The 24,386-nt window shown below is 39.5% G+C and overlaps 1 protein-coding gene across 3 annotated transcripts in view; it reads right to left on the reverse strand.

Annotated features, from left to right (window-relative positions):
- Positions 1-17,511: 17,511 nt before the first annotated feature.
- Positions 17,512-24,386, reverse strand: part of SYT9 (synaptotagmin 9) — a 69,148-nt gene continuing 62,273 nt past the window's right edge. Inside the window, exons 6-8 of one of the 3 annotated variants that reach the window (XM_036383797.2) lie at positions 24,048-24,177; positions 23,315-23,471; positions 22,227-22,321 (exon numbers count right to left, since the gene is read on the reverse strand). In XM_036383797.2, the coding sequence (XP_036239690.1) occupies positions 23,364-23,471; positions 24,048-24,177 (238 nt within the window). In that variant the 3' untranslated portion in view covers positions 22,227-22,321; positions 23,315-23,363. Of the gene's footprint in view, positions 22,322-23,314; positions 23,472-24,047; positions 24,178-24,386 lie in introns of those variants that run through there. The other 2 variants (XM_036383798.2, XM_036383799.2) reach the window with 2 other exon arrangements.

The raw sequence follows: 24,386 nt of genomic DNA on the forward strand, positions 1-24,386 counted from the left end.
AGAGGTACCAGAGCTGAGGCAGGATTGGCATCGACACCAGATCCTTGCACCATGAACCAGATTCCTTTTAATTTTTTAATCCATACCTTGCGATTGGTACCTGGCTACTTCACCAACTACAAACCGGTGCAGAATTAGGTCTAATATGATAATAATTTCCCCTGAAAAGGGAACCCAAGTTCCTGGGTGTGAGCAGGAACCTGCTCTCTCTGATGTTCAGGCTGGCATATTCAGGAGATGAACACCCAGAGTCTGTATTTGCCTTTCAAATGAACTCTCAGAATGAATGCAAACAACTCATTTTACCTCCGTAACTCAGCTCCTGTATCCACAGGTGGCATTAATGATTTGTTTTTCCAAAACACTGCAACATCTGCACTTTTGCAAGGAGATGAATTACAGCTCAAGGCTTTTGCCTCTTGCTGAACACGAACCCACTGGATTTTTGGAAGTATTTTGCCATCCTCAGTCCTTGCCTGTTAATGTTTATTTACACTGAACATCCCAGGGCTCTGTGGCCATTTCAGTCACCTGCACAGCTCTTGGAGTTGTAGTCATTCTAGAGACTTTCTCAGCAGTTTCAGTTTTACCTGCTTATTTTTGTCAACCCCCTTCTTTTGCTACAGCTGCAGAATTGTAGCAGAATTTTATTTCTTTGTATTTGACTCAGACCAGGTTGAAGAGTTCATGGCCAGTTGTCACTACCTGGGCTTTAACTCACAGCTAAAATTGTGCCAGGACAGGCAAGAGATATATTTAATCTGCTGAGGTCCCTTCCAAACCTATTTCTACAGCTTTCTGGTACTTTTCAATAAGGATTTTTTAAAAGTTTTTATTTTAAAATTCTCACTTTACTGACAAATTTTTTTTCCCTTCTAACATTTGACTTTGAAGTTTGTGTGCATATACTTAACATAATGGCAGGCTTTAAAGCAAGAATTGCTTTAGATGCTTTATGGAATTGAAGTCTGTCCTCTCAGTGTCCCGTTCTGATTCTTCCCCCTCTCTCTGAGGAATATGATCCCAGAATGGTGATGACCACACTGCTGCTGCTGTAGTGGTGGTGTTTGGATGCATCAGTGAGGGATATTTTTAAGAACATTTCCTATTCTTTCAGTTAAGCTTCAATAAATCAAGGAACAGCAAAACTGCTGTGTGACCTTGACCAAAAATAACACACTTCAAGGACCTAACACATTGAAAGCAGTTCCCAGACAGTTTGGAGAGCATAAATTGATGATCCAGATTAATCACCCAGTAATGATCACATCTATAAAGAAAAATTGGTTTTTATGGAAAAACAAACAACAACCTTGCCCCAACTATGCAAGACTAATAATTAATTTATCAGTGTCATCTGTACAATAACAAGCTGCCAGTCCAAGTTCTAGCTTGTCCTGAGAAGAACTTTCAGTTCAGAGGAAATCTTGGAAGGCAGATTTAGACATACATTTTGTGCCAGCTGATCCAGGCATTTAAGCTGCCTCCATTCAAACAGGTAAACAACTTGCTTGTGTTTTATATTTGCACAAAAAGCACAGCCATAGATCTGTACCTTGCCATGAAACTGAACACCAAGTTACCAGCTGGCAGGAGAGAAAAGTATTGGCTTCCAACATGTCTGGTGTAGTATTTTGGATTTATTTTTCCCCAACAGCAGTAATAAGCAAGATGGTGCTGTAGAGTGACTGCATCCATTCATAATGGCATTGCTTCTCCCAAAACCTAACAGCAACAGCATTGCTGGCATTTATTGAATGTTTACCTTTAATATCACCAAAGAGATGAGCTATAATTTCCCAGGAAGATTACAAACACATAGTAACAGTCCCTGCTTGAGACTCTTGGACCTTTTAAATCCAGTTTTGATTTGTTCATATGCCTGATTTATTGCAGAAGACATTTCTTAATATTTGACATCTCCATTTATGAAATCTTCCTTTAGATCAGGAGCATTCAGAGCTAAGGCTTCAGCTTTTGTTTTTTTATTAAAAAAATTAAAGTATGACCTGCTGTTGGAGCTTTTGGGGCTCCTAAAGAAGCCCAGAGAGAACAGGGGAGTTGCACATTATTTGTCAGATGGGTGATTGTAAAAACCATAATGCTGACTGCACACCTCCTAAAGGCTCATGTCTGCAGGCAGAAAACCTGGTAGGAAAAATCTGGCTGCCTTCTGGTGCATCCTCAGTCCAGAATAACAAAAACAATAGTGCAAGATAATAATAGAGAATCTGCTTTCAGAATTAATAGTCATATCCACTTCAGGTATTTTTAGTGATCCTCATGAGTTCTACATCTACAGAAATGCTGGGGCTCGTCCCTTACATTAGAGAGGATGTTACCAAAATGAAAGAAAAACAAAATGTGTAGAAAAGAAGCAAAAATGTGAAGCATTCCAGAATGAATAATTCCCTCCCAGTAGCAATTTTAACTCTTTTGGTGAAAATCCAGTCCCAGAAGCACAAACTTGACTTCATCAAGCATTTCAAGCATGGCTCTTACACTGTGCTGAGCCCTCTGGGCTTAACCTGAAACAAAAAGAAGTTGAGTAGTTGATGGAAATCTCTTTTTCTTGAGTAATATTTGTGTCAGGCAGGATTTTTCAAATTAAGAATTTAGATACCAATTATAACATTGGTATACAAGGTACAAGGAGGAACAATCATTAATGTAAGTATGAATTGATGTGAGATACTGAAAAAATCCAAATTATAATAAATAGGAATATAATAATTTTTTCTAAGCAAAAACTTCTGTGGAAGTTTTGCAAACAAACAGCACTAAACTTTGGGGCAGTCATTGTGGGAGAGTTATGAAAGATTGTGACAGGAAAATGCAGAAAATGGAGAAGAAAGGGTTACAGTTTCTCTTCTCCATTACTTTATTTGTTTTCCATTCCTTTTGTCCAGGTACCAAAATGATAAGTTGATTTCTATGATTTCCATTGATAGACAAACAGCCTTAAAGAGGCTTATTAATGTTAGGTTTAAGAGGAGGTTTATGGAAGAAATGTAATTATGTGGTAACATCTGGATCTTAGCTTGGAAACAGAACCCCCAAAGGACCTTCACTACTCCTGCTATTAATCCCACACAATTCATGGGTGCAGAAATACCAGGGGTTGCAACCAAAGACACTGAATCATAAGAAAAAAAAACATATCTGCTTTCCATAAATAGACATTCATTTTTTAAAAAATGGCAGAAAAGGAAACACAGAACTCAGAGAAACAGATTGCTTTTCATGGCTGTATTTTTAGCACTTTTCATGAATGACAATTACTGTGGAAAAACAGCTTCTCTAGTACACTTTTCCCCAATATTATGTGTCTGTGAGTACAAATTGAGATACCTGGTTAATAGGGAAAGATTTTTAGGGTGGCATCAGTCATTTAGTGCATACATTAATTCCCATTTAGACTTTATTTGATCACGTCTTTTAAAGCTACGTCTCTCCAGAAAGTTAATGAAAGATTGTTTTTTCACTAGTCACAAATATCATCTGCTAATTTAAACCTACCTGGGGTTGTTTATTCTGTACCATAGAGGCACATAAAAGCTGATATTTTTTTGGGAAAGAAAGAAGCATATTTCTCCTGGTGCGCCTGGAGATGAAATGGAGAATCAGAAGATCCAACTGACCCCACATTCCTTTGAAGGTGTCACAGCATCCTGATGTAGGTCAGGGTTTAGGGAGCACAGCAGAGCCCTCAGTGCAGGGTTTGCACTTTTCACTTCTGAAATGTTCTCCTTTGCTATTATAGATATATTGATTAAACTGAGAACATTAAGAAAACTTGTTCCTCCTGTTTACCAGCCCAGGAAGAAGCCACTCACATGCTCACTCATTAATTGCATGTAGTCCAGTTAAAGCAAGTAAATAATGAATTTGATTGAATCAAGGAGAATGGATACCATAACATTATGGTTCCTTAGTATCAGAGACCATGGAAGCTAAGGGAATTTTCCAGGAGAAACAGACTGGAGATTTTGATGCAGGTTAATCTTTAGAACCAGTACAGGCTGCATATTTCATAAACTAAAGTAGCATTTCATAAACAGCAATTTTAGTTTATTAGGTAGAGTAGTTTAATTTTGGCATCCTGAAATAACAGATGAGACACTTTGCTCCATTTCATTTTTATATGAATTTATATGGCTCTGCTTTTTTTGTTTCATTTATTTTGGAGGATTTGCAGATCTTCTTTGACAATCCATTAAAGCTGTCAGGAATTTTTCTACATCATTGCCTTTAATTCCAGTCCTGTCTCATTTTTTCCCATCACATTTTCCTACCTCCTCTCTCCTCTCCTCTCCTCTCCTCTCCTCTCCTCTCCTCTCCTCTCCTCTCCTCTCCTCTCCTCTCCTCTCCTCTCCTCTCCTCTCCTCTCCTCTCCTCTCCTCTCCTCTCCTCTCCTCTCCTCTCCTCTCCTCTCCTCTCCTCTCCTCTCCTCTCCTCTCCTCTCCTCTCCTCTCCTCTCCTCTCCTCTCCTCTCCTCTCCTCTCTCTTGCTGTTGTCTCCTTTTTTTCTTTACAGCTCTCTTGCTGCTTTGCTTTCTGATTCATTATTTGAAGTAAAACCTTCTCCATATGATGAAGGATCACAGGCATGAATAACATGATATATTCCTTCCTCCAATACAGGCATTTATCCCAAATGGCAGTCAGGAGCTTCTGAGTAATGTGGTTTCAGAGTATCTCTTGAATCCCTGTAGCTTCAGCAGAACACTGATTACTTCTCTGATAATGTTGTTCAAACTCAAAAAGACTGTCAGTAATGTAGGAAAGATAAGATGAGTGGAAGACCACTCTGAATTTGATGTGAGGAGAAAGCGCACTGGAACAAAATAAAATCCCCTAAAAGCAAAGCCTCATAAAAATAAACAAGGCTAAAATGGGGGGTGTTTACTATGGAATGTGTTGCAGAGGCTCAAAACTTTGATATTTTTACTCGTGCTCTCTTGAATAGCTGGGAAATACATCAAATAAATGCTGTTTGTATCTGATAGAGACAGACAGATGAATAGATTTCAAATGTCTGGAGCAATGGGAGCTGTTTGCAATCATGCCCCTGAATTTGCTGCACTTAAATGGGACAAGATTTTCAGAAGTAATGAGTAGCCTTGAGTGTCTACATGCTGATGTCACAAGGGGACCTGCTCTAAGATCTTGCTGTAAATTATATTTGTCTCTTTCCCTACAGGTATTCCCAGCTAGGCACCAAAAATAGAAGCCAGCTGAATCAGCAAAACCTGTTAATTTGGCTTGAAAAGGAATTCTTATGGAGAAAATTCTCAATCTCCTCACCTGGGGATTTCTGATGAGAAGGGTCAGGATAAGGGGTTTGATAACAAAACAATGGGGTTGGTGAGAAGAAGCAGCAGCAGCATTAATTACCATTCCTTCAGTGGTGTCCCTGTGCTGCTTTGGCAGGAGAGGGGCAAAATGTTTCCATTTAATAACGTGTTATCAGGGGATAAAGGGATAGAAAGTTGTGCAGTGCAGTTTCCACAGGTATTATTGTTGTTTTTAATGAAGGAATGGGACCATTGTTGGCTTAAGCATGATTTTTGCTTAGATAAACATTAGTTTTAGAGGATGTGAGATTTTAAAGCAGTAAGTTGTTGGTTATAGTTTAAAGTAGTTATAAGTTTTTTGTTATAAGATAATATATAACTTTCTAGTTTAATGGATAGATGTTACAAAGTTTATTTTGTTTTTTTAATTTATCACTCTTAATTTTGCTGTATTGCAGATACTTTTATTTAATAGGATGTTGTTGAACATATATATTTCTATTATAACTTTAAAACTCTAGCTTAATTTATATAATTATACTTCTACATTATAAACTTTTCACTATCTTAATATAGTTTTTACTTGCTTAAGGTATATTTTTAATTACAACTATAGAAACATAAGTTTAAAATTTTTTTACTGAATGTTTGTGTATTTTATTTTTGCTTCCAAACTCCAGGGAGACCTTCCAGCAGCCCTCCAGTGCCCAAAGGAGCTACAAGAAAGGTGGAGAGGGGCTCTTTGCAGGGGTTTATAGTGACAGGACAAGCAGTAATGGCTTTAAATGACAGAGGGCAAGGTTAGATGGGATTTTAGGAATAAATCTTTACTCTAAGGGTGGTGAGGCACTGGCACAGGTTGCCCAGAGAAGCTGTCGCTGCTCCTTCCATCCCTGGAAGTGCCCAAGGCCAGGCTGGATGGGGCCCTGAGCTTGGAACTGGTTGATCTTTCAGACCCCTTCCAACACAAGCCATTCTATCATTCTATACATTCTATGATTCTATGATTCCATGATTCTGACACAGATGTTGGAAGGTTAAAATTGTGAGGTGGCAGAAATTCCCTGTAGTTCATAATGGGCCTGTCAGAAAACATGAATTATTTGCTACGATCCAGTCACTCTCCTTCTTCCCATGACTGTGACATATCCCTCCAATAAGGATGATTCACACAACTTAATAATATCTTAAAATGAGAATTTAGTTTTTTAATACTGGACAAAAAGAAGCACTGCAGTCCTTTGTTAATTTCCTATGTGTTCTGGACCTTGTATTTTAGGTATGAAAATAAGTGAACAGTTAAGCAAAACCATGTTAAGCAACTTGTTGGGTTATTATTTTATAAGCTGAAGCATCTATTGAACCACGTTTTATTTTTCCTCATTGTAGTCAATGGCAATATTCCCAGTAGGGTTATTAAACACAAAAACAGGCCAGAAAACTGATTATACCTGAATTAAAAGAGGGCAGAATAGATTGTTCTTTCACGAATTTGGAGCTTATTTAAAACATTTTTTTAATTTGGGATTTTGTTGTTGGTTTCTAATTTTGTTTTGTTTTTACTGAGATAGCATTGAGCAGTTACTCTTTGCACGAAAAGTGCACTAAAACTTGATTAAAATATTTTAATGAGTCACAGAGGGACTGCACTGATGCATTCCTGCGTTGGAGGGACTGTGCCATGCAAACTCAGAGCTTAAATCACAAAGTAAAGCTGTAACAGGAATTGTTTGCTGCAGTTTGGGAGCAGCAACAGTTTGAAAGGCAGAGACTCCAGGGTAGTCTGTGTCACAGACATCTTTTTATGAAAAATCCTTTCCTTAGGATTTTTTCCTCCTGAGAAGCTGAGAGGCCTCAAGAAAAAAATGTAAACAATGGTTATTTGCTGCTGTGGTATGCAACAGGTGCATCTGGGATTGGCCCATGTTGGATGTTTGTAATTAATGGCCAATCACAGCCCAGCTGGCTCGGACTCTCTGAGCCACAAGCCTTTGTTATCATTCCTGTTTATTCTTAGCTTAGCTAGCCTTCTGAGGAGAACTTCTTCTTGTATTCTTTTAGTATCGTTTTAATGTAATATATATCATAAAATAATAAAACAAGCCTTCTGAAACATGGAGTCAGATCCTTGTCACTACCCTCAACATAAGACCCCTGTGAGCACCGTCACAAGTCTGGACTAAGAACCTTCCAGCAAACCCAGTGGAAAGTTTCCCTCAGAGGTTGGATGGAGTCAGCAGAACTTGTGGTTTCTCAGCAGATGGCCAGAAGGTCTCCAAAAAATTAAATCTGAAGGGAGGGCTCTAATCCTGCCATCTCAAAGTCATGGCTGTGTCCAGGTCACAGCACTGCTTGGAATCTGCCACGTGAGCTCCACCAGACACTCAAAACTGCAGAAAATTCTAAATACATCACCAGAAAGAGCAAAGTTTATTAGAAGTCACAAATTCGAAAATCGTAGATCACGTGAAGGCCACATGAAAAAATCTCCTGAAGTCTAAACACAACTAATATGTGTGAGTTAATTTACTTCTCTCATCCTGAACATTCTGATTTTTCCAGACACTTTCTCAGAAACAAAGTGAAAGCTGAAATGCTCACCCAGTGTCTTGGTTCTACCTTGACTGTAAGGAAAAATTCTGAACACATAACACTGATGAAAAAAAAAGTGAAATTTTGTGTGATTAAAATTCAGAATGCATTTAAAGGCCTAACAAAAGCATTTGGATGGAATTTAGGTGCCCAAATCCAAAGCTGCAGGTTTGAATCTTTCAGTGCTAATGATACATTTTGGTGAGATTTGGGAAAGGATTAGATCTGTGAGATGACAAGGATTTAAGTAACTTACCAGAACTGGATGTGGAGAATCAGTATCTGAAGAAGACCTGGATACCCAGTTATATTTACATGAAAAAGATAATGAAAAAAATACAGAAAAAGCCTTGGACTGCAGCTGACCAGAAGTCTGTTGGAAAATACAAGAGAGTCCTGGATGTTCCTGACTGTACAGTAGCAGGTCTTGCTCAAATAATAACAAATTATGCAGGAAATATCACAAAATTACACAAATTCTCTAAAAAACCATTACATTTAGTGTTATAAGTTTTCAAGTATTTTTAGGATTTCTTTTATTTATTTATTTATAATTTATTTTATTTTATTTACGTATATTTTATTTTATTTCATGCTTTATTTACTTTATTTACTTATATTTATTTATTTACTTTTATTTATTTATAATTTGTTATTATTTATTAACAATAAGTTCTTTTATTATTTTAGGATTCTTTTATTATTCAGTAATAAAACGATTCTCTAAATTGCCAGTAAGTTAGATAATCATACTTGCACAAAATTTTGAAGCTTATCACTTCTTAAATTATGTTTATTGTGTTATGTAAATGTTCCCTTTTCTAATGTTTTTTTAAAATTTTATAGTGGCTTATTTACAATTGGGAAAACATAATGATGGGTTATTGGAAATATCTCCATTTTCTCTGAATTTGTTTCAGAAGCAATTTAGATTAATAAAGCAAAAATATCATTTTAAAAATCAGTTCTAACTTAAATTCTCACCCAAATACTCTAGACTTTCTTCCCCATTGCTGGCACCCTGTCCACTTTACCATCTTGACAGAAACAAAACCATCTGATGGGGTTCCAGCTGGAGGTGTGGGCATCATCTTACACCTGTGAGGCAGCACAGGCTCTGACCTCTGTATAAACACCTGGGAACTTCCATGGGGAGCTGGAACTAGGCTTAACTTAACCTGGAACTAAACTTGAGCTGCACCTAAAGTCCATTTTCAGGGACAGGAAGCACTAGGAATAGACTCAGAGCTGTGCCACTTGGAAATGATCTCTCCTTGATCTTCATTTCCCTGGTTTTGTTTAAGGCTGAGAGCTTCAAAGCCAGTCATGTGAATTTGTATGAAAATCCACATTTGCATATGTGAGCCATGTAGAATTCATCCAGTGCAGGCGTCATTCTGGGGGACATTTCCTGGTGCGTTTGGCAGGAGCAAGGGCAATGATGCTTCTTGCTCAGAAGATGAAATAAATGATTGATCCTTTGAAATACATTTTTTCTAGAGAAGATATGATTAGTGCGACACATTTTGAATAAATTCTATGTGTCTGAAGGAGAAATGCACTTCTAATGAAAAATAGACATACCCAGGGAAAACCTTCTGTGTGTACATGCAGCCAAAGGAGTTACAGGAAGGCAGAGGAAGGAGGAAATTACTTGCAAAAATGTATGAAGTAAGATTCTTTTGGAGATGAGAAATAGATCTACATTGTACTTTTCTTAGCATTTCCCAGGATATACCCTGTGTTTTTCATTTTATTGGCTTAAGGGAAATGCTTTTATTTCCAGAACACAAACCAAGGAACACAAGGGGAATGCCCAGAGTAGGCAGTGCAGAAAGAAATGTCAGGGACTGAAGGCAAAATATTCATATCAGATTGCATTCTTTTGTCCACAGTGATACTGGAATTCATCCATCCAGTTCAGTAAAACCCAAACCTTCATCTTTCTAAAGCCACCATAGGGCTTTTTCCAGAGACACAGTGAATGATGTGAGGATTCATGATAGAAGAAGGTCATCTTCCTTGACTGGGCTTGTTCAGCTTCCTCTGCATAATCAGGAGTGATGCCCACCACTCCTGACATCAGGATGTTGGAAAAGGTGTTTATGTCTTTATTGAATGAAAAATTACAACCTGAAGGAGAATTTGTTTAGAGGATTACCCAGGTTGTGATTTAAAGATAGATCAAAGGAAATACTGCAAAGCTCACTTCATTTTTAAAGATTAAAATTCTTGGTCAGGCAGCCTCAAATTAAATATTGCAAAGTCTCACCATTTTCATGTGTAGAAGACACCACTCTAGATGGATTTCTATTTTGTCTGGATTTCCCATCCTTCCATTTCTGATGTGTTTACATGAGGGTATTTCTAGGACTTTATATATTTTCCTAGTTTAGTATCATCAGAGTGCTGTGAATAGCTTAACAATTCCCTGGAACTTTACAGTACCTTAACCTGAGAGAGCAGCCTCCTAATTATAAACTAATTACCAACTGAGCCCTGCCGGTTCTTACTGGGGCATTCCTTTACATTACTGGAAATGGGGCATTCCTTTACATTACTGGAGATAAATGGGGCATTCCTTTACATTTCTGGAAATGGGGCATCCATGCCTGACATTACTCAGAATTACTGCAACATAAGCCCAGCCATCAGCAGGGGATGCGGAAATCTTCACATTGGAGGAAAAGAAGTCTTTGTGTCAGAGATAATCTGCATGGAAGACAGATAAGGGAAATTTTCCCAGCAGCAGAAGGGAAAACACTGGAAACTGAAGGTCTCCCACAGCTTGTCCATCAGCTTCCAGGCAATGTGGAGGCTCCCAAGTCCCACCAGGGGAGGGTGAGCTCCTCCTGCTCTCACTCTGCTAGTTCTTTCCCCAGGAGCCCCAAGAGGGAACGCTGAGTTCTCTCTGCACAGCATCCCTGGCACAATTCAGAGCTGTTGCGCTTGGCACAGGAACTGTGTCAGTAGGTGGAAGGAGATCTAGAGGATACCAAGGATTTGTTTTAAGCTCTTGAAATACACACCAGTCCTTGGATTTTGCCAGACATGCAGCCCTGGGCAGCACAAAAATGTGTGTTTATGCATCCCCTGTCCTGTCCCGTTCCTTTGGTAAGCAGATCAGAATGAAGAAAGCTCAGAAGTTTCATGAGTGTCTGATGTGTTTGTCTGCTTGCAGGGAAAAACCAAAAATATTGGAAGTCAAAATTGGGATGTCTGGGCAAAATTCTGGAGCAAAAAGGCTGTGCTGCCAGACTGAAGTTGTGATGGCAGGTGCAGATTGGTACCCAGAAAATAGGTTTGGGATCAATTAGCTTTTGTCCCATGTACCTGTAGTGGCTAAGCCAGAATTGATTTTACCCCTCAATTAACAACTTGGTGATTGTATAGCCCTCCATGAAGAAAAGAGATAAAAGGCCCTGCTTGGAGCTCCACTCTCCATAGAGGCATTATGCTTTCCTTTAGTTATTCAATAAACATGGTAATTTTTCACTTGGAAACGAATTTTTTGTAGGTTCAGGAATTTGGGAATCTGTGCAATTCCATTTATGAGCAGGATTAAATGGTAATGATTTAATTGATGGTTGAGCATGCAGACAAACCATGCATAAAAGATCTTTTCAATAATTATATCTTTTCATGGAGCAACAGGCTTTTGTAATTTAGGTTCCAGGCAGTAATTACAAACCAGATGCTATTTTAGGCACAGTCTGCAGCACACCCTTGGTACTTACTAGGAAATTCAAAACAAACACAAAACCACTGCTGGAACATTTGAGGCAGAAAGGTGAATTAAACAGAGGTAATGTGGAGTCACACATGAATTGCTATGAGAATATTATATGTATTATTATGATAAACTCTAGCTGGGGTCACTGTCATAGAGCTGGTTTGGGTGGAATAAATTTTTTTTAATGTTTTGCATTAAATTTTCTGTGTCAAAAAGTTCAGGTTTTGTTTGCAGGCATTGGATGTGGAAAAGAAGGGATGAATTGTTTCCTTACTGGGAGGTTTAACCCTGGTGGGAGCTCAGGCACCCAGAGGAACTGCTCCCTGCATCTGCCACCACCTTGCCATGCAATCAGAGCACACAGATTAAAACTGAGGCTGGTTAGCAAACTGGGAAAGCCATTCATGTAACAGGGTGTGAGGGGAGTTGGGTAAGAGAAATAATGCAGTTTTGGAACAAGATAATGCTCTGAGAAACATGAGGTGTTTTACTTCTGTGAGGAGCCAGAAATTGTCAGCACTGAATAAAGGGTGTTTTGCACACTGAAGTGCTGCTGACTCCTCTTAAACCCTGAAATGTGGGGTTTACTCAGGCACCCAAAACCATGATTTACAGATTTCATTTTGGTGTTTTTTTGGTTTTTTTTTTTTTTGCTTTGTCACAAGTAATTACCCTTCTTGAAACTGTTCACAGCAGGTGCCAAAAAGGAAAGGAAATTAATACATAGCTGTAAGTGCAAATCTCCTTTCTTTAGACATCCTTTCTCTTAAGGACAACAGCATTAGAGTTTGCTGTGCCTTTGGTTTAAATAAAAATTCCAGAAGATATTTCTCATTTAATTGTTGTCATTTGGACAGCTGGATAGTTGTGTCTGTTCCCCTGAATCCTCTGATAGCTCCTTTTATAAACACAGCTCTCTCACTTGTCTGTTTGCTCTCTGTGTGGCTGAACATTACATTAGACAGGTGTCAGAATGTTCTGACATCTCAGGCTGTGTTATGGCCTCAAACATTTTATTGAGATACTTATTCAAACACCTGAAGACATTAGACATCCTAAATGTTTGATGTCTTTAGGAACAGACATCAGTAGCTATTGATTTTGTGATTTGCTGTCACCTTGGATTTTGCAGCATTCATCAAAAGTGTTTCAGGCCTGGCCATTACTATTAACTCATTAAATTGAAAACTGGCAACTTAATTCCATCATGTCCTCACATCCTGCAGCAGTCCTGATGTCCCTACAATTTTGGACCATTATCTGAAGAGCAAATCCACACCTTTGTGATGAAGATGTTATTGCTGTGAGGTGAGTGGCAGATGAAATGTGAATAAAGGTTGAAGCAGCTCATTACCATCCTTGTCTGATGGACCTGGGCTCACTGGGAGAACTCACATGTGAGGAATGAGAACACCTGAACCCATCTGTCCAGTAAAAATCACTGAGGGAAAGATTTTGAGGATAGGAGGAGGTAAAACAGCAGATATCAGAAGTAAAAACTCCCCAAAATAACAATAACAATAGCAATAGCAATAACAATAGCAATAACAATAACAACAAAAATAAATAAATAAATAAATAAATAAATAATAATAATAATAATAATAATAATAATAATAATAATAATAATAATAATAATAATAATAATAATAATAATAATAATAATAGCTGCAGTTGACAGTTAAAATGAAAATCTGTCAGGCATATATCTAGATACCACTTGGAAGTTATTTCTACTGGCAGTGGAATTTCCAAGGCAAGTGGTCTCAGATCTTCTGAAAAGCTGCAGAACCTTTGGAGGTTCAGCTGAAATTTGCTGCTCTGCCTTGGCAGGGCAAGGGCAGAAAAGGGAGCGAGTGGGGCAGAGTGGGACTCCAGCTCTCAGGCAGATTGGAGGAAATGGAAAAGCAATTCAACAGAGCCCCACACCCAATCATAAAGATGCTCCTGATAAAAGGAAGGATTTTTTTTTTTTGAGTAATCTCAACCTATTATTTGGAACAATAAATTTTTTATTTAAGATGGATTTATAGTGAGAGTAGGAGGAAGTAACTTCCTGTCCTTCCTCATCAAGGGATGATACAGCTCCAATGTCACATTGGAAATTGCTTGTTCTGTTTCAATCCACTTTAACTTTTCAAGTAGTTTAAGTAGTGTAGAAAGGGAAGGAGTCTTGAGGCATTTACAAACAATTGGGCAAAGATGCAAGAAATGAATTAATTTGGGGAAATCTGACAGAAAGCCTTAGCTCCTGATAAGAATAGTAAAACTTATTTTATTTATTGTCCAAAATTGTATTTCTAATTGATTCAGGGTCAGGCTTAGAAAAGATGTTCTGAGAACTTACTGTTCTTTTCCTGAAATGTGGTCTATATTAAACCCATTTGAACTGAAAAGAAAATGCCAGCATGTTTGGAGAGCCGAGGTTTTGAAGTGAGGGAATACCAATATCAAAGTTGTCTTCTGGCAGATGGAAGAGCTATTTCCACTGGAACAGCAAATATTTGGACTTGAGTTTCACTAAAATACAAAAACTGATTGATGATTTCAGATCTTTTTCTAAGCTATGTGATTATTCTTCAGATGTTATCCAGGTTTTTTTTTAATAATATTTTATGTTTGGAATGATATATATTTTTTTTTTTTTTTAGGAAGACAGAAGTTATGGAAAAGGGTCCAAACTGTTACATTTTGAAAAGATGGTTATTAAAACTATATTCCATTTTTGGGATGGAATGGCTACCTAATGTAGCTGAACTCTATTTAATATATTGCTTTAAAACTGCTTTTGTGTCAGTTACCAGGATATAAATGATAGGATTACAGTGACAGTCTTGAAACAGAATTTTGCCTGCTAAATTGAAAATTACAAAATAAGGGTTCAGTATAGAATTTGTTGTTGTTATTATTAAGAATGGTTACTCCAACAAAAGTATTTTTATTGACAGTTTTATCTTTGGGTGAGGATCTAACACTAGTTAGCTTACTGACATTTCTGACACTTCTAAATGATTCTTTAATATCAGACAGCTTTAGTCAAGCTCTTTGCACCAGGCTGTTCAGGCACTTCTGATGTCTTGGAACATTCACAGATTTTCCTACATGTGCTGGTATTGGAACACAAATTCACTGAAAGTTTTTTGGCAAGTTATGAAGTGGTTTAAAGCCATGACCTTTGGGATGGTGTGGTGGGCTAGCTTGAAGTGTGTAGTTAATTAATATGGGAATGATAAATGCATAAGTGCCCCCAGGGAATTATGTGATTCTGTTTAAATGGCAATATAAGAACACCAATCAGGGAGAAACAAATATGTGCTGCTTACATGAGAAACCTCTGCTAGGACCCACTGTGACAAATTCCAGGTCGCAGATATCTTTTACGGAAAATCCTTTCCTTAGGATTTTTCCTCCTGAGAAGCTGAGAGGCCTCAGGAACAAAATGTAAAAAATGATTATCTGCTGCTGTGGAATGCAACAAGTAGATCTGTGATTGGCCCATGTTGGTTTGTTTGTAATTAATGGCCAATCACAGTCAGCTGGCTCAGACTCTCTGTCTGAGACAGAAGCTTTTGTTATCATTCCTTTCTACTCTTAGCCAGCCTTCTGATGAAACCTTTTCTTCTATTCTCTTAGTATAGTTTTAGTGTAATATAGATCATAAAATAATAAAACAAGCCTTCTGAAACATGGAGTCAACATTCTTGTCTCTTCCCTCATCCAAGAACCCCTGTGAACACCGTCACATTCCAGTGACAATATTGTCAGAGGAATTCATTCTCAGAACACGACACTGTGATTTCCTTCCCTGGAGAGGTTAATTTTGGAGTCCCTAGGTTTCCTGGCAGGATCCTGTCTTTAGAAGCAGAGCTTGCAGCCCTGCTCTGTGCCTCTGCTCCTTGCTGAGGCACTGATTTCTCTGTAGCAGCTCATGTCCCAGCCCTTGGGGGACATCCCTGTCACTTCAGGCACTCCTCAGGCTCTGCTGTGTCCTCAGCAGCCATTCCCCTTGCAGGCAGCCACAGCAGAGCTCCTCCCCTCATTTCCACCTCTCAGCTGATCAGCTGGGCAGGATTACAGGGTTTCTTGTGGGAATCCACAAAATCAGAGGGTTTTGGGAAAGCTGCAAAGGGCAGGCCTCAAAGACAGCAGAACTGTGATTAGAGCTAAGCAGCAGCCATGAGATTGGTCAGCAGAAAAATTATTTAAAAAGTAGAAAAGCAAGGACAAATAGAACAGAGGCCTGTGTATTAACACTGGTCTAGAATAACTCCCTAAGCTACAGAAAAGTTCATCTAGTGAACTTTTATTCACTAGATAGATAGTGATTCACACAGATATTAGGAAGTTTGAAACTTAATAATGGAGCTCTGTGCATTGTGTTTTAGGGTTTACAAGCAGGTGTTGTATTCAAAATAAGCAAGCATTGTTTTAACCAAAGATATGTGTGCTTACAGTGGTTGGATAGAACTACTCTCAATGTGCTTTTGCTTTGTGTGATTGGTCAAAAAACTTATAAAGAAAGTTGTAACATTAAGTTCTTGGTCTGCTGCCTGGGATGTGAGCTGCTGGCATCTTCCCATTGTCATCACCATGTAATGAGAGCGATGCTGGAAAATCAAACAGCTCAAGGCACGTTCCCAGCAGTCCTGTCCCGTTTGTGATTTGTACACAGGCCCTGGCCAGCAATAGTTTCTCAGGTTTAAGGCCATGTGGGATGCCTTGCTATTGATCAGGCTTTTCCAGGGAAGATTCCCAAACTTTGGCTTGCAGGCATTAGCAGGCTGGTGCAACCACTGCCCCTTTTCATGTCTGTAGGCTACATATAAAGACTTAAAGGATGATTCTGCTGGAAAAGTGTCTCAGCAGGAGAAATGTGTGGGCCTGTTTTGACAGAGGAAGAGGCTTTTGCTTGCTTATTAACAAAGAAACAGAAACCAGTATTACTGAAAGGCATTAAAAACAATTTTGAAGTTCATACACCTCCTGTGCTGAGGTGTATTTTATAGTGATATATGGGACAGAGGGATAATTAACACTGCATTCACTGCCAAAATGCCTATGGATGTGTCCCTTGCCAATCACCCATCTCCCAGTACCCCAGCAGGACTCTACCCAGGGCCTAAAGGTGTTCCCTCTATTAAGGACAGTACCAAGTTCAAAACTACAGGCCTGTTCTCATCTCTTTTCCATGCATCTGTAATATCAAATATTCCCAAAAAGAGAGCAGAATGAAAATAATTTCTTATTGGCATGGAATATTGTTTTGTGTCTTACACCACGTGTCAGCAGCCCTTTATTAATGTGGTGTGTGCAAGCAGGCCAGATCTGCCAAATGAGGAGAGACTGAACTTATCCCTAAAGACACAAAGAGGTTCTTAATTATAAGTCATGGACATGTAGGGCTCTTGCTGATGGATGTGTAAGTTCAGGTTTAAAAGAGAAGGAAAAAGGACAGGAGTGCTACCTTTTTGGGCGCAGTTTGTGTGGTCATACAAGATATATTTTTGCTCTTTTCCATTTGTTTCTGGGCTCTGCCAGGGAACCTCTCAGAATTTCCTGGAGCTACATGTCAGGTGTTGACAGGAGGACTCCTAATTTTGCCAGCATGCCATGCTAATTACTAATTTTGGTAATTTAGCGAAGCACTTCTGTAGCTTCTTGATTTTCTTCTTAATATGAAACACAGATGAGATTCACGACTGACATGTCAAATAATCTTTCTGCCATGATGACTGTGGACATGGGATGAAACACGAGGAGCTTTCAGTATCCAAACTGCTAAATTATGTGTGAGTGCTGTAAAATTAAAAGCTTTTTCTCTCTGGCCTCATGTACTTTATCAAAACATGTTATGTGTGGAGAAAAACTGAGCAAAAACATTTCCAGAATGTTTTCTGGCTTTCTGAATAATGAATTGAACTTTAATATTTATTAAATACAAAATAGTAATAAATTACAATTGCACAATTTCTTACAGTTTTTATTAAGATCAAAACTTATTTGTTCAGACTAGATTTATATAAATAAATCACAGTACATTTTTACTTGTGTTCAGAAGATTGTAATACATATTACAAAATTAAGAATTTCTTTGTCCCTCAAACCATCACTGCGAAAAGAATCATGCATTATTTCTACTAAACAAACAAAATGCCCACCTAATTGAGAGAGCCTCGATACAGGTATGGCCCTGCTCTCCAAAATTAGACATGAAACATAGAGATACTAGGACTACTTATTGAACAAGAAATAATAAAGTATAGTACAATGTTGATGTGCTACCAGAACCAAAAGGATACCAAAAAACAACACACCTCTCTTCACGCACCTTCGTGACGGGTATCGAGGATGGCAGCTGGCCAGCATGCAGTAAAACACCTCAGTTTTACAATGTCTACGTTTGAGCAGGAAGGAGGAGGAACTAAAGAGCCCAGACAAAACAAGGGAGCAAATGATGAGCCCAGATGTTTGCAGGTCCTCCCTTCACCTCCCCCTGTGTGCCATGCGCTGCCTTCGCTCCGTGGGCGACGCCTTCCGCAATGGGCAGCGCCATCACTGCCCTCCAAGGAGATGGATGTGCTCCCAGGGAACTGCAGGGCCCTGGAGAACTCCCAGCTGGGGTTCCTTGCCCAACCCACTGTGTAGGAAAAGAGCTGTGAACACAGCTCCTGGAGCTAGCCAGCCTTGGAATACAGCTGGCACCTGGCACACGCACTGCCAGGCTGTCACTTCAGGATGTCACCTTCAATCATGTTGCCACCAATTGCAGCAAGATCCAAGGTCACTGAGTCTGTCCTGCTGCCCTTTTCTGCAGCACAGGGGGCTTCTGTTAAATTCTACAGTGTTGTGGATTACTTTCACTATATGATTTTTTTTCCTTACTAGATAAGAGATCTGTTGTTTTCTCTCTTGATACTGAGATGCAATTGTTTGGCAATGCACTGTTCTAAGGGGAAAAAAGCATTTCATCAATGACACTTCAGATGGAGTCACCTGATCGGCTTTTTTCACTTCCTTCTGTTCAAACAAAATGTATTAACAACAAAGTCATTTCTGATGGATTTCTAGCTGGGTCAAACAGATTTTTCAACTGAATTTCCTGGTCCCTGTTTATTGTTTGTTACTTTTAAACCAAAAGAGTTTTCAGCTACTTTTTATTTCAGTTGCAGACACGTTCACTCAGTGCTGGAATGTTGCTAGGTGATAAGCATGTAAATCAATATATCTCTTTTGTCTCTGGCTTTGGGTGCTCACGTTTATATAGCTACATACCATGCTTGGTGTTTAAATCACATGAATGAAACCAAACTAAACCAAATCAAACCAAACCAAAGAATAAAAACAACCCAAAAGCCCCCTCAGCAACCATCCCCTCAAGCCAAGAAGGGTGGACTAGAATACACTCTTTTTTCATTCTTTTGCATTGTCCTTTGCTCTTATTTCATTTTGTATTGATCCAGGAGTTCCCCTATGAGCAATTGAATTGTACCTTTATGTAACAACTGTCTCACACATGCTGGTTTTGTGTTTTATGGATCTGCTGGCATGGAAAACTGAGCCATGCAACAGCTGGTAAGAACAGTTTTAACACTGGGCCTTTTATGCTACATATTGTTTTTCTGTTCTGGTATTCCCTGCTTCGCCAGATTGAGATGAATGTTTGCTTATCCACTGCCAGAGCTATTTGAAGGGAAAAGCAAAACAAAAGAAAGCAGCAATGCTTTTAATGTCTTGTGATTTCAGTGGAAGCAGATAAAGAGATATCTGAGCACTCAGCTGCAGAGGAGTTGTGCTGTGAGTGTTTTGTCACGGGAATATCAGGCCACTGTCCATGGTACTCGGCCTCACTGTCAGTAACTCTGAAGGTTTTCCCATTGCCACTCACTGCTTTTTCACAGAACAGCACCTGACACCGAGGCTTATTATGGAAAACTAGAGGTAACAATTTAATAGCAGGTTGTTAAAGAGCAAAATGGGATTAAAATCTTGCTGCAATGCATTTCTAAGCGATTCTCTTTTCTATTTTAGAGTTACGATACTTGTCACACAGTGTAATAATGCATTCACAGCAAATAAGAAAATAAATGAGGGTTTCAGCTTTGAAATCATTCTTGTGAGCGTACTGGCGATTACCACTGAGAATCACAGCTCAGAGAAGAAAGATTGAGCAGCACTGGGACCATAGCTTTCCCTGGGTTTCCAGTTGAGTTTGTAGCAGAATTATGTATCCTCTGGTCCTTCCAGGTGGTGGTATTATTGTAATACAGCCCAAAGAACAGCAGCAGTCTACTGGCCAACCAGAACCAGAACAGAAAAATATTTAGGGTCTAGGGAATATCACCGGTTGAGTTTAAAGGTGAAGAGTGAAGTATCCATATATAGAAAATCTCTATCACTCCATAGATGCACTACTATGATAAGGCAGGTATTTGTAAAAAGCACATAGTAATGCCATAGCCTGAGTAGCAGTTTGCAAGTCATGAGCAAAAATTAGGAGAATTCAATAAATGTAGGGGGTTTTCCTCATCTCTAAGCCTTTGAAGTCTGCTGGATTCCACTTTAAATGCTCACTGTGACAGAGATTTCTTCCCCTGTTTTAGTAGAACTCCGTTCAAAATAATTCTTTTGATGCATTAAATAAACTGAGCATCGTAATAAAATAGAAGAACTGCAACCCACTGGCAATTATAATAATACCACTTTTCAGCTGATGTCCCTTTGAGCTGCTGGGGACAAATCCTAGAAAGGCTCCTGCACTTTTCCATGGACACAAATTGAGCCTGCTGTGTAGGTGTTTTCCCCTTCCCAACAGTTTCCGTTGCTAATATTGCAGTGGGAAGCGTGCCCGCTCTGCATTCCAGGCAGAGATGCAATGTAGAATGATTTGTCCAGGAAATCAGAGAGCTCCACTCCAAGGCAGAGCTCCTCCTCCTTTGCTCAGGCCTATCTCCCCTCGGGGAAAAGAGCACAGGATTCTGACCCAGGGGAGGCTGATGCATGGACAGAAATGCACATTGTCCTGTACCACTGGCCTCCTGATAAAAAGCTGAAAGTGAAGTCAAACAGTTTTGCCATGGCAACATTAGTTTCGTTCTTTTGGAAATGCCCTCCTGAAATTGTGCTTGGGCAGGTTTGGAAGTGCTGTTTAGTTTGCCAGGTATACCCTTGCCTGTGGTAGCTGTATTCTCCATGGCATGGCAAGAGATTTTTGAAAACCACTGTGCTTACAGGAACTCTGATTTATACTGCAGCATACATTTACAGCAGATCCAAGATCTCCTGCAAGTTCCAAGATATTCTTTACCCACAAGTAATTCTGATTTTGTGGAAGATCCTCACTGATAGGTTATAAAACTAATTTTTTAGACTTGAGGCCAAAATGTTAGATATTTCTTCAAATCTGTGCATGCATATTTGTGTCAGCAGAGTTGCAGGTCCAAAATGCTTGATGAACACTCATCACATAAAGATGTGAAGCAATGTGTGTGCATATAAACTTATGTGAACTCTATCTAATGACCAGGGCTCCCTCTCTGTAATTACACAGCAGACAGCTGTATTGTATAAAACATCCATACTTTGCATTTAAATCTTTTAAACAAAAAATTCCCATGTAAAGATCAAGTTCTCTGTAGAAGACACTGGAGGATGAGAGAACTCCATGCATGGCTAAATGAGTGGTGAAAAATTTATTCCAGGGTCTCCTGCTTTGGGGTACAAATTTCATTAAGTGACAAAATGCAGTGCTTTGATTAATTTTCTTTTAATGGTCAGGATTTGTCAGAATTTACAATATACCATCATGTAAAACAGCCCTGCTAACTCTACCACAAATAATAAAGGAAGTCTTCACAGGCACTATATATTTGGAACAGCATTTTCAGATGACATGGGGTGTGTGTGTATTTGTTTGTATGATCCAGCATTGCCACCTGGGACACTCTTCCAACAGTTTGCAGTGTTGTGGACACGACTCAGAAACGTTGACTGGAAAATCATCCACAAAGGTTGAGGACTAACAACCTCCATGTTATGCAGATGGTTATCTCCTCTCTCAAAGACCATACTGTCATTACAAATACCATATGCATCTTGTTCTCACCCAGCAGAACTTTTTTTACAGTTTTTCAGATTTGAAGGATTTCTGCAAGGAACCATATTAATTTGTTTTCACATCAGGTGAAAGGAGGCACCAGCTGAGACTGAGGACACAACTTGTCATCAAAAAATAAGTATCTGATGGCAATCATTCTTGAAAAAAAAAATACTTAGCTAATCGTTCACAAAACTGCACCTTTTTTGCGAGTACAAGGACAATATTTGTTGCTGCTTCCCATATTTGTTGGTTTACATTGCTATCATTTTTGCTTGTAAACCTGGGTTATTCTACTGAACAGAAATGATGACTCCAATTCGGGTAATGCTTACGACCATACAAATAATCTATCAGTAGCAGTAGTGTCAGATGGAGAATTAATGCTACAAGTGGATAACATCACGCTATTTGAAACCAATAGCTCTTCACACAGTAGAAGACTGAGGGTCCTATTCAGCAAATATTCAGGGTCCTATGGCTGTGGCCACAGAGGTTCCAGAAGCTCTCGCTGAGTCTAATCCTGATTCAGGAACCAAAATGATATGCTGTGTATATATTTCTCTGCACAGCCTGGATGTGCTGGACACCCTCCCCCACTTGATTCCTGGGAAGGAAAAAAATATTTCTCTGTTTAGCTTTCAGTGACATGAAAAGCAATCCACAGCAATGAAATCTAAAGAAGTTAGCCAGGCATGTATGAAAAGAACAGGATGCCTGTGAAAAGGGAAGAGCTGTCAAAACCTAATTGTGGGCTCTGGCTGCAATGAAATTTATCAAAGAGGGAAGACAGGTTGGATATAAGGATGTAGACAACTTCTGCTAAGAGACACTTGTGCTCTGGGCGACAGTAACCCTTACACCACACCTCGTGTGCTGTGTCAGGACATTCCTGCCAACACTTGGCTGCAGCAGAGAGCCCCCAAATGCCCAGGTCAGCATTTCAAGCGTGGCACTTCAGCCAGCATCTACCCTGTCACTGGGGGCACAAACAGCTGGGCAGAGCTGCCCCACTGCTGGCAGCAGCTGTGGTGAGAAGGCATGGAGCCTTCCTCCTGCCACACAGCCCGTGGGCACTCCCTGCTCAGCCTGTGCTGCTGTGGCACCAGGAAACACAATTCCTTATGGACACAGGACAAGACTGTGGGATTCTTCCCAGCTTGCAGCATCTTCATAATGCCTGACAATCTTTTCTGGAATTGCCTATGGCCAGCGCTCAGAACCAAGCAGGGAAATCTTCAGTGGCACTGTGGTAACACAGCTGCACTCTGGTGCAGGAAGTAAGTTCAGAGGGGCTGTGAACTGCCTGTCTCCAAGTAATAGTGCCCACAGCATCATTCCTGGCTTCATATGGGCATGTGCTCTTTCCTGTCTTTTAACATTGAGGATAGCTCTGGGGCTGCTCATAAACAAGATACTTCCCTTTGACTGGGAGCACTGCCTGACTCAGCCAGTGAGAGCAACAATGGGAGCAAGTCATGGTAACTTTAGGAAGCAATTTAGTTCGATCTTTGATGAATTTCTGTGTCTCATGAATCAGGATTAGTGTTCCCTGTATTGGGGAGAGGATTAGACAGAGGGATTAAAAGGACATCTTTACCCCACTGGACTCTGTGGAATAGCCCCTGAGGATATGGCTAAGAAAGAGTTCAACAGGAATGCCAAATTTCTGCTGAATAGGTTAAAAGGGTGAGGAAGCCTCTTCGGCAGCCATCCAAGCGCAGAAGACCTGCATAACATTCCTGCTGAATAGGGCCCTAAAGACAAAAAACAAAACAAAACAAAACAAAAAAAAAGCCATAGGAACCTTGAAAAGCTTTTCTGATTGTGTCGCTTCTCATGAACGCCTCAGATCTCCAAAGACACTTAAACATATTTTTGTCACTGCAGTTAGGCATCCTTTGAGATGTGCTAGTGCCATGGATGATATATTGTTACAAGAAAAGAAGTCAAATTAGGTTGTTGTATATAAAAACAATAAGTCTTGATTGTTCTGTAAACATGGTCCATTTCTTTATATCAATTAACGGTGAAAGTTACCCAAGATCTTATTTCAAAAGCAAAACCAAACCCTCAATCGAGTGTATAATGTTTGGTGTTTTCATGTCTGTATATTACAGACAACTGTTACCTTCTGTCTCCCTAAAATTGAAAGGAGCAGACTTAACCTCTGTGTCACATTTCAGCTTTAAAACGTTTCTAAACCCTTTTCTAGGATTCACCTCATGCACGCGGATCTTCGGTTTGCCCATAAAATTTTATCCAACTTCTAAAGCCGTGTGGGAGAACATTTCTGATCACAGCAAGGGGGAAGCAATAAGTCAGAGCCTTACCTCCACAAGAGGATGCCAGTGAGCGATGGGCTTCCGAGGGTACGAGAGCATTTCGTTCCAGTGGTCGCGACCTAGACTCTCTGCATCGTTGCCTACTTGACAAACTCCAATGACCTCATTGTGACCTACACTGTGAAAATGGTCCATAATATTTTTTTCTTAAAATTTTACCTTTGGAACCACACCAGTTGCATATTTCATTCAGAAACGTTAACCGTGGGGTTTTTAGGATTAATTATTGCCCAGAGAACACAAAGCACTAGGAAATATGTAGACTTGCTCTTTGCGTTTCCCATTGCTCAGAACAATTTGATATTTCCCCCCTTGTAGTACACAGAA

Source organism: Molothrus ater, chromosome 6 (assembly GCF_012460135.2).
Source record: "Molothrus ater isolate BHLD 08-10-18 breed brown headed cowbird chromosome 6, BPBGC_Mater_1.1, whole genome shotgun sequence".
Classification (NCBI taxonomy): Eukaryota; Metazoa; Chordata; class Aves; order Passeriformes; family Icteridae; genus Molothrus; species Molothrus ater.